At 63.0% G+C, this 10253-nt stretch overlaps 1 protein-coding gene across 2 annotated transcripts; it reads left to right on the top strand.

Annotated features, from left to right (window-relative positions):
- The first annotated feature begins 2807 nt into the window (after positions 1 to 2807).
- On the top strand, positions 2808 to 9928 carry MRPL4 (mitochondrial ribosomal protein L4). Of its 2 annotated transcripts, XM_077838778.1 has the most exons (9): positions 2808 to 2950; positions 4600 to 4684; positions 5916 to 6084; positions 6836 to 6887; positions 7202 to 7319; positions 7734 to 7840; positions 8403 to 8512; positions 8884 to 8954; positions 9468 to 9928. In XM_077838778.1, exons 1-9 carry the CDS (start codon positions 2903 to 2905, stop codon positions 9611 to 9613), a joined length of 906 nt encoding a protein of 301 aa, XP_077694904.1. In that variant the 5' UTR covers positions 2808 to 2902; the 3' UTR covers positions 9614 to 9928. The 2 variants fall into 2 exon arrangements, with proteins under 2 accessions (XP_077694904.1, XP_077694905.1); XM_077838779.1 differs by lacking the exons at positions 2808 to 2950; positions 4600 to 4684 and adding an exon at positions 4814 to 4965.
- Positions 9929 to 10253: the final 325 nt, after the last annotated feature.

The raw sequence follows: 10253 nt of genomic DNA, 5'->3' as shown, positions 1-10253 counted from the left end.
CACTAAAGGGTCCCCTAGAGGGCCAGCTTAGTCTCAGTGAACTCTGGAGATATTTGCCTTAGTGTCCTGCAGCCATGAGTTCCGTAGCTACTTGTGTGCTGGAGTCTAAACAGCTAACGATAGCATGCGGAACGGCCAGGCTGGATCTGACCCCAGGCCCATCTAGCCTGGCTTGTCTCTGACAGCGACCAACACCAAAGAAGCTGGAAGAACCCTACAGTAGGAGATGCAGATAATCTCCCCCGGCCCCCCGCACGTCTAGACGTGAGACCACCTGCTTATCAGACAGCAGCTGGTTTGCTGCACAGCTACCCCGAGCTTCCTTCACGGATCCTGTTTGCCTCATCCACCTGTTACAGCTCGCCATGACCTAGATTATGAGGTGTCTGGGGCAGGGACCGTCGATAGCCCTGGGCATAATAGGGCCTGGTCCTCGGCAGGGGCCCCCGGCTCCGGCTGTGTACAAGTAACAATCCCGCATACATGCGCTGAGTCCCCCGAGTGCTCCTCTACCACCAGGCAGGCTCGGAGGGGCTCTCTCGGCTTCAGGACTTCAGATGCTTCTCGCACAGCAGGGTCCCGCTAGAACACCGGGACGTTCATAATATGGCTGGAGGGCCCTCTGCTGGCGGGCGCTTACTGGAAACCGGGCTGGTCTCCACAGGGAAGTGTCACCGTTTATCCCAGGATAATTAGCCAGGCACAGTTACACCGGCACATGGAGACCTATTCTGGGATAGAAGCGCCCCTCCACAGTTTAGCTTCAACCCCTTCCGAGGTGGCATCGTTCTGTCACTGATACTGACCTGCTTTGTCAGGCGCTCGGAGACCCTCTGATGAGCTGGGCTGCAATCAGAGCAGGCTATGAATTATTATTATTGTTATCCTCAAACAGGGAAATCAGACCAGCAGAATTGTGACACTGCTTAGGGTTACCTGGGGTGTTCAGGGGGAATCACTACCACCTGCTCATAGCGGGGGGAGCCCTGTCTGCCCACCAGAGGAAACTCTCCCCAGCCACCGGCTGGCGGCAATTTTTTTCCTCGTCAGGCGAGCTATTCACACACCCCACTTCGTTACACCCAAGGTCCAGTCCATTGTCTGGACCCCCACAATGAACACGGATCCACCGCCTCCCTGGAAACAGGGCACACCAGTTCAGTGGTGTGGTTTCATCTCAGACCAAGACTCTCCCTTAGCACAAGGCACTTAGGGTTACAATGAATATACAGAAGAGAGCTTGAGAGAAAGCTTCAGATAAAAGCAAGTGTCAGGATTTGGAAACATACGGTGAGAAACTAAGAAAAACATAAACCACAACCTAGAGCCTCTATTGATGACCAAGTGACTGTCTGGTCTAATGAGCTATTTCTCACCCGTGGCTCTGACTTAGGTGCTGCTCCGGCCCCATCCCCACCGGCCCATGCTCTGTGCTCACTCCCCCTGCAGTCAGGAATAGGGTGACCAGATGTCCCATTTTTATAGGGATAGTCCCGTTTTGGGGGGGCTTTTCTTATACAGGCGCCTATTACCCCCCACCCCCGTCCCATTGTTTCACAGTTGTTCACCGTAGTCAGGAAGCAAGGCCCCCTTTCTACAGATGGCAGCTGAGCCCCCCCAGAGCCTCAGTGCTTCAGCCAAGGACTCGAACCCAGGGCTCCTGGCCCATCCTCCTGCTCTGCTCCTACAAGCTTTTCTTCAGACGCACTCAGCTGGGACAGTGACTCTCCTTGTGCCTGCGACCTGGGGTGGCCATTCCTGTGCAGCAGTGGCCAGAGAAATGCTCTGGGTCATTGAATCATAGACTATGGGGTTGGAAGGGACCTCAGGAGGTATCTAGTCCAACCCCCTGCTCAAAGCAGGACCAATCCCCACCTAAATCATCCCAGCCAGGGCTTTGTCAAGCCTGACCTTAAAAACTTCTAAGGAAGGAGATTCCACCACCTCCCTAGGTAACGCATTCCAGTGTTTCACCACCCTCCTAGTGAAAAGTTTTTCCTAATATCCAACCTAGACCTCCCCCGCTGCAACTTGAGACCATTGCTCCTTGTTCTGTCATCTGCTACCACTGAGAACAGTCTAGAGCCATCCTCTCCCCCCTCCCCCCCCATCCCCCACTCCCCCGCTCCTCCCCTCCCCCTCCCCCGCTCCTCTCCTCCCCCTCCCCATCTCCCCCCATCCCCCGCTCCCCAGCTCCTCCCATCCTCTCCCCCTCCTCCTCTCCCCCTCTCCCCCTCCCCTGCTCCTCCCCTCCTCTCCCCCTCCCCATCTCCTCCTCCCCCGCTCCTCCCCTCCTCTCCCCCTCCCCATCTCCTCCTCCCCCGCTCCTCCCCTCCTCTCCCCCTCCCCATCTCCTCCTCCCCCGCTCCTCCCCTCCCCATCTCCCCCCATCCCCCGCTCCTCATCTCCTCCCATCCTCTCCCCCCTCCTCCTCTCCCCCTCTCCCCCTCCCCATCTCCTCCTCCCCCGCTCCTCCCCTCCTCTCCCCCTCCCCATCTCCTCCCCTCCTCTCCCCCTCCCCATCTCCTCCTCCCCCGCTCCTCCCCTCCCCATCTCCCCCCATCCCCTGCTCCCCATCTCCTCCCATCCTCTCCCCCTCCTCCTCTCCCCCTCCCCATCTCCCCCCATCCCCCGCTCTCCAGCTCCTCCCATCCTCTCCCCCTCCCCAGCTGCCCCCTCCCCTTGATGGGCCCTACCCCAACACCTCCCCTCCCCTGTCCCCGCCAACCGGAAGTGCCTCCAGCCCCGCCCCCTAGAAGCCCAGCGAGAGCGCCCCGCCCCCTATACGTCATCGGCATGCGCCGGAAGCGGCTCTGTCTCACCCCCCGCCGCCGCCGCCGCCGCCGCCGTTCCTGGGCGCTCACGTGGGGCCGGCGGCGCCTCTTGCCGGGGCCGGGGCGCCATGATCCGGGCTGGGAGCCGGCTCTGGGGCCGGGGCGCGGCCGCGCGGGTGAGGGGGCCAAAGGGGGCGGGGCAGAGGTCAAAGGGCCCTATGGGGGTCAGAGGGCGGAGGTCAGGGGGCGCTCGGGGTGAAGTGGCCCTGTGGGGGCAGAGGGCACTCGGGGTCAAAGGGCCTGTGGGGGGCAGAGGTCAGTGCGCTCAGGGTGACGGGGTCCTGTGGGGGGCAGAGGGCACTCGGGGTCAAAGGGCCCTGTGGGGGTCAAAGGGAAGAGGTCAGAGGGTGCTCAGGGGTGACGGGGTCCTGTGGGGGGCAGAGGGCACTCGGGGTCAAAGGTCAGAGGGCGGAGGTCAGAGGGCGCTCGGGGTGAAGTGGCCCTGTGGGGGCAGAGGGCACTCGGGGTCAAAGGGCCTGTGGGGGTCAGAGGTCAGTGCGCTCAGGGTGACGGGGTCCTGTGGGGGGCAGAGGGCACTCGGGGTCAAAGGGCAGAGGGCGCTCGAGGGTGACGGGGTCCTGTGGGGGGCAGAGGGCACTCGGGGTCAAAGGTCAGAGGGCGCTCGAGGGTGACGGGGTCCTGTGGGGGGCAGAGGGCACTCGGGGTCAAAGGTCAGAGGGCGGAGGTCAGAGGGCGCTCAGGGTGAAGTGGCCCTGTGGGGGCAGAGGGCACTCGGGGTCAAAGGGCCTGTGGGGGTCAGAGGTCAGTGCGCTCAGGGTGACGGGGTCCTGTGGGGGGCAGAGGGCACTCGGGGTCAAAGGGCAGAGGGCGCTCGAGGGTGACGGGGTCCTGTGGGGGGCAGAGGGCACTCGGGGTCAAAGGTCAGAGGGCGCTCGAGGGTGACGGGGTCCTGTGGGGGGCAGAGGGCACTCGGGGTCAAAGGGCCCTGTGGGGGTCAAAGGGAAGAGGTCAGAGGGTGCTCAGGGGTGACGGGGTCCTGTGGGGGACAGAGGGCACTCGGGGTCAAAGGTCAGAGGGCGCTCGAGGGTGACGGGGTCCTGTGGGGGGCATAGGGCACTCGGGGTCAAAGGGCCCTGTGGGGGTCAAAGGGAAGAGGTCAGAGGGTGCTCAGGGGTGACGGGGTCCTGTGGGGGGCAGAGGGCACTCGGGGTCAAAGGTCAGAGGGCGCTCGAGGGTGACGGGGTCCTGTGGGGGGCATAGGGCACTCAGGGTCAAAGGGCCCTGTGGGGGTCAAAGGGAAGAGGTCAGAGGGTGCTCAGGGGTGACGGGGTCCTGTGTGGGGCAGAGGGCTCTCGGGGTCAAAGGTCAGAGGGCGCTCGGGGGTGATGGGGCCCTGTGGGGGGCAGAGGGCAGGGCGTCGCCCCGCGGGCGGGGAGGAGGGGGCTGCCCCTTTGCGCCCCCCGCCCCGAGCCTCCCTCTCCGGCGGGGTAGCGAAGTCCTCCAGTGCGGGGTTCAAACTCTGCGCTGGTCCAGTTCTGCCAGCCGGGGACCGGCCCTGCTGGCAGCCCCCTCCTGTAGGGGCAGCGTACACGGCAGGCAACCCCCGCTGCTCCAAGGACAGCAGCTGTGGGGCCGAGGGGTGCGATTTCCCCCTCGCCGGGACCAGGGTGGCCCTGGCAGCGCAGCGTTGGAGCAGGGTGCCTGGGGCCGCACCAGTGCGACGTGCGACTCCCACCGCTGCGCCGTTCCCCTCGCTGCTCTGTGCTTGACTCCTCCCTCCCCTTGTCTTTCCTTCCTCTCCAAGGCTCTGTCCACCGTGTCTGGCCAGCCGGGGCATCCCGAGGCTCCCGCAACCTCCCCACGTCTGCAGGATGCCGCATCCCAGGCGGGTGAGTGCCGTTCGTGGTTCTAAAATCCTGCCTCTGCGGTTCCTGTGCCCGGACTCTGTGTGGTGGCCGGGTTTGAGATGATATCGCAGGTGCCATGAGAAACAGAAGTGCAGGGATTGCGCAAGACCCAGACGGCTGGAACAGGCCAGGGGAGCCGGCTGGATTAGTCTCCTGGGTCTGACAGTGGACAGCACTGGCTGCTGCAGGGTGGGGGACCCTGCAGGAAGTAGCAGTGGGATAACCGCCCCCCAGGGGAAGTGTCTTCCAAACCTCCGTTAGAGGTCAGCTCATCCTCTGATGGCGGGGTGGGGGTGGGGAGTTTGTACTGTTGTTTATTTGTATTACAGTAGCACCCGGAGACCCTGACTGTGGTTCAGGGCCCTTGCGGTGATGGGCACCGCAAAGGCCCCTGACAGAGGGTCGGGGCCCACAACGTGCCGGGCGCTGCGCAGACTCAGAGTGAGAGGTGTTCCCCTGCCCCAAAGAGCTCACAGTCTACCGGGGTGGTCAATTATTTGTTGTCACGGTCCACGTTTCTTGTTCAAGATATAGTCAAGGTCCAGACTCCAGATAAAATAATTCAAACATAACAATCATGATAATAAGTAAATAAAAAGATTTTGGGGTCCATTCAGAAGCATCTGGCGGTCCAGATTTAGCCTGCAGTCCGTCTATTGATTGCCCCTGGTCTAAACAGACAAAGGCAAGAGGGGAAACTGAGGCGCAGAGGGGCGAAGGGACTTGCCCTTGGTCACCCAGCTGGGCAGCGGTGGGAATAGGTCTCCTGTGTCTCTGCCCTGTGCCCTCGCCACTAGATCCAGGTGCTGCCTGGTCACTGTTGCAGGTAGACTGTGCTCTTGGGTGTGTTTGGTAGCTCTGGCCAGCGAGCGTAGGGTGGCCAGAGAGCCAGTGTTGCTCTGGCGCTCTGTTGTCTGCTTTGCTGTGTGTGTGATGGTGCCTGGCTGGCTGTTGGAGTTGAATTATGCAGTGGGTTGTGGTTCTGCTGAAGAAGAGCACCTGGCCTCTGCTACCTGCCTTAGCAGAGTGATTTGTTATGTGTTGTCAATCAGGGATGATCAGTTTAACCGGGACGGACTGTGACCATCACGTACCCTGGGCTGAAAATGGGCCAGTTATTCCTGGCCAGAGGCTGCTGTGATCTGCTTGTGGCTGCACAAAGCATGCGGGCTCTGCAGTGGCTGCTCAGACCTCTTTTGTTTGTGTCCCCTAGAAAAGCCGCCCCCGATGACCTCCAGCGCCCCTGTCCTCCGGGATTGCCGCCTTGCAATCCCCTCTCACCGCACAGCCATGCAGGCCTGGGTGGAGTCCCTGAGGCACTACGATGACAGACATGTGGGCCTAGCAGACCTGCATCCCGATGTCTTTGCAGTAATGCCCCGGTACGGTTCAGAGACGCGTCGTCAGCCCGGGGAGTGTCTGGGTTAAGGACGAATGAGCCGTGGCAACACAGGGAGAGAGGATTTTGTTACTGTTGCTGCTGTAACCAAAGTCCAGCTTTGGACAAACGACCTGGGGGCCTGGCTGGCTCAGAGGGGGTTGGGCAAATGGGACACGGGACCATTCCACTTAAGGGGACACCAGCTCCAATTCAGCCCCAGCACAGGGGAAATGGGGCAGGGAACGGGATACGGGACCATTCCACTTTAGGGAAGTCAGGCTCCAAACTGGCCCCAAGGTGGAGGGGGGCTGGCTGGCTCAGGGGGACAGGGGATGGGACATGGGGCCTTTCCCCTCTAGGGGTGCTGGCTCTGATCCGGCCCCAAGTCAGCACCGATCTGAAGGTGTTGTTGTCTCAAAGCTGTTTTCTGGCCTGGGCCCCACAGTCACCTTTGCGCTGAGATAAAGCCAGCCAAACTGAACAATGGGGACAGAACTGCTCTCGGCCCCCCCAGGGGATCACCCAAGTGCCGGCCTTGAGCTTAAACACAGGGATCCTGTCCCCAGGGCTGCTGAGCCGGTCCCTTTGGCCAGGGCTAATTTCAACCCAGAGCAGAGAGAAATCCTGAAACCCTGGGGTGTTCGCTCCCCAATGTTGCTTGTTAAGCTGCCGCTCTGCCCCCTGCTGCGTGCTCCCCAGACACTCAGCCCAGCCTGTGCCAACCCCCTGCTCTCTGTGCTTTCCCTCTGCAGGGTCGACATTCTGCACTCGGTCGCAGTCTGGCAGAGGAACTACAAGAGGATAGTGAGTGTGTACAGAGCCAAGGGGTGGGGACCTGAGAGGAATGACAGCTTCTCAGTCTGAGGAGGGGGCTGGAGAGTGCCCACAGGCCAGTGACACCTGGGTTCTGTTCCCAGCACCAGGAGGGAGCAGGATCTAGTGGTTAGAGGTGGGGGCCTAGGAGTCGGGACTCTTGGGTTCAATCCCCGTCTCTGTGTGGCGTCGGATGAGTCCCTCCCCTGTGCCTCAGTTTCCCCCATTGAGTGGGGGCGTGTTGGGTCAGGCGGGTCCGAGGTGCTCACTCCCGCTGGGCGCTCTGACCCGCACTCTCCTTTCAGAGCTATGCCAAGGTGAAGACGCGAGCGGAGGTGCGCGGTGGCGGCAAGAAGCCCTGGGCGCAGAAGGGCAGCGGCCGGGCCAGGCACGGCAGCATCCGCTCCCCCCTCTGGCGCGGTGGTGAGTGGCTCCCAGTCCTCGTGTGTTCTGCCCCCACCTGGGCAGAGGCCGGCCTGACCCTGACGCCGGGTGAGGGGCAGGGGGCAAACGGAGACAGGGCCCCGGAAGCTGCGTGACTCTGGGCCCTGCTCCTGTTCGTGTGCCAGGGCGCAGACGGGGCCACGGAGCCCATGACTGGTGCTGCCTGGGGGCGCTGCCGCAGTGCGTGTGGGTTCAGCAGGGGGCGGGGCGCCGGGCCGGGCTCCCTGGATGGGGAGTCAGTGCAGGGCAGTGTGGGAGCAGGGGGGCTGCTCAGGGCAGAGCCTGTTGTGCCCCTGAATCTGAGGTGGCCTCCTAGCCATATAGAATGCAGCCTCCTAGCCCCCGCCTCCGGGCACTGATCCCTCCTGACCTCCCGCTGCCTCTCCCTTCCAGGCGGCATCATCCATGGCCCCAGGGGCCCCACCAGCTACTACTACATGCTGCCCATGAAAGTGCGGGTCTTGGGCCTCAAGGTGGCGCTGACGGCCAAGCTCATGCAGGTAGCGCGTGTGCGACTGTCTGTGTACAGGGCCCTCGTGGGCCGCTGGGCTTGTTAGTGTGGGTGGGTGGGTGGGTGGAGTGCCAGGACTCCTGGGTTCTGTCCCGAGCTATGGGACTGGGTTAGATCGGGGGGGAATAGGAACTGGGACTCCTGGCTTCTGTCCCTGGCTATGGGACTGGGTTAGATTGGGCAGGGGGACTGGGAACCAGGACTCCTGGGTTCTGGCCCCTGCTCTTGCCCTGGCCTGTTGTGTGTACAATCCCTTGGCTTGCTCACAGATAGAAGAGGGGTGGGCTGGGGTCCCCAGGATCTCATTCAGCCAGATGCAGGGCCCTGTTGCCAGGCGTTCTGGTCACTTGGTAACTAGGAGGTTGAGGGATTGTGACCCCTTCCTAGAAGGTCCTTTCCTAGCCAGCTGAAGGGGGTGGGTCTGGCTGGCTCAGGGATGGGAAGGGCCTCAGCTGGCTTGGAGTGGGGATGCGGGGGTCACCCTGGTTCCGGGGGATGGTGGCAGGGGGGTAAAGCAGCTGAAAGGTACCGAGTGTGTTTTGTGTTTCCAGGACAACCTGCACATTGTGGATGGCCTGGACATGCCGACCTGTGACCCCCAGTACCTGGCAGACCTAGCGCAATACAGGCACTGGGGCCAGTCCGTGCTGATTGTCGACGTGTGAGTGGGAGTGGGTGGGGGGAGATGCAGCGCCTCCTTCTCTGGCCTCCGCCAAGGAGAACCGTAAATCCCAGACACCCAGCAGAGGGCGCGATCTGGGGGCCTGGCGGGAGAGGAGAGCGCTGGGGAAGAGCGCCCCCTGCTGGCAAGAGATCTGGGAGCGCTGCAGGGGTGGGGTCTGGGGGTAGCACTCGCAGCCTTCCCCAAGAGAAGTGGGGACTGGTCTCCTTGCTGCCCCGTGCCAGTGCACCCGGCTGGCGTCGGCGCTCCAGGCCCTGCTTGCAGCCTGGAGGAGGGTCTCGGGCATGGGGGGGGAGTCCCCGGGGCAGCCTGGGGCTGAGCTCACGATTCCTTCTCTGCCTCTGTTCCAGCAACAAGATGCCAGAGAACATCATGAAGGCAGCAGCCAGCCTGAAAACCATCACGCTGGTGCCAGCCCTAGGTGAGTGCTGGAGGGGGCGGCCCCTCAAAGTCACCACGCTGGCCTCCCAGAGTGGCCCAGGCTGGGGGTGTTCACGAGAGCCCTGGCCTGCGGGACGCGGTGCCTTCCCTCCCTGCTGCATACTGCCCTGTAAGGGGAGTTCGTATTCCTGGCCCTCACCTCGTCCCCCGCCTGCAGTACCGCAAGCACCAGCCCTCCATGACTCTCATCCCGGCGTGGGTGGGGGGAGAATCCCCTCACCCACTGAGATGCAGCTGGCTCTGGGCTGGGGCGTGGAGGCTGTTTATAGAGGGATCCCTGGCCTGGTGTTGAGATGCAGCTGGCTCTGGGGTGGGGAGTGGGGACTGTATGTCAGCACACAACAATGTGCAGAGCCAGAGAGGGGAGGAAGTCCGCAGGGGTCAGGAACCATCGCAGGAGTTGCCATGTGGGCAGGGAGTGCTGGGCTACCCTGCACCGCCCAGAGTCTGGCTGGGCTGGGCACGCCTTGACCCCGCCCTGGGTCTCTCGCAGGTCTCAATGTGCACAGTATGCTCAAGCACGAGACGCTGGTGCTCACGCTGGACACGCTCGCCTTCCTGGAGGAGAAGCTGCTGTGGCATGACTCCCGCTACACCGCCCTGTACCCCTTCCGGCTGCCCTACAGCGACTTCCCCTAGCCCCGAGGGACGGCGCCCGCCGCAGGGAGGCCTCTTGGGCAGCTAGCTCGTTGAGTGAGTTGGCCCCACTGAGCGCATGCGGAAAGGGGACTGGCACCGAGGCAGCTTCCCGCTGCCCTCCCACAATGCAGCTGGGGGCCGCAAAGTGGCTTGGAAGTGACTGTTCGCTGCCCGGTGGACAGGAGAGAGGCTGGGCCGTGCCCTTGGGGGGGGCGGGGGGGGGGGCTGCCTTCTCCTGCTTGCTGGGAGCATGACTGTTAAACAGCCCATCCTGCCGATGCACGGCCATTAAAGAGCTGCCGCTCTTGCACTGCCTGGTGCTGGCTTGTCCTGCCTTCTGTGGGGCTGGGGCGCCAGGGCGCCCGAGCTCAGCGTTCCGGGCAGGGGCTGCCAGCCCAGGGGGGTGTTTTCCTTTTGCCCGAAGGGTTTACCCTAAACTGGGGGAGGGGAGGAAGCGAGCAGGAGCGCAGTCCCCGGGGGGGCCTCACCCCTCGCCCTGCATGTGGCATGTGGCCACGCAACCCGTGTGCTGTGCTGGGGCTGCAGGCCAGGAGCAGCCAGCGCGGGAGCGAGGACTGGTCTGGCCCTTGGGGCTGCCGCGGATGGAGCTGGGTTTGTCCAGGTGTGACGGTGTCCCCGG

The sequence above is a fragment of the Eretmochelys imbricata genome, chromosome 20 (assembly GCF_965152235.1).
Source record: "Eretmochelys imbricata isolate rEreImb1 chromosome 20, rEreImb1.hap1, whole genome shotgun sequence".
Classification (NCBI taxonomy): domain Eukaryota; kingdom Metazoa; phylum Chordata; order Testudines; family Cheloniidae; genus Eretmochelys; species Eretmochelys imbricata.
Note: the sequence above shows the minus strand (reverse complement) of the source record. Positions and strands in the feature narration are given on the sequence as shown.

What these genes read in the sequence shown, in the direction of transcription:
- MRPL4 (XM_077838778.1), top strand. Translation starts at nt 2,903, where the DNA reads ATGATCCGGGCTGGGAGCCGGCTCTGGGGCCGGGGCGCGGCCGCGCGG. An exon ending in GCCGGGGCGCGGCCGCGCGG is followed by an intron (nt 2,951 to 4,599) that starts GTGAGGGGGCCA and finishes TTCCTCTCCAAG; the next exon opens with GCTCTGTCCACCGTGTCTGG. An exon ending in GGATGCCGCATCCCAGGCGG is followed by an intron (nt 4,685 to 5,915) that starts GTGAGTGCCGTT and finishes TGTGTCCCCTAG; the next exon opens with AAAAGCCGCCCCCGATGACC.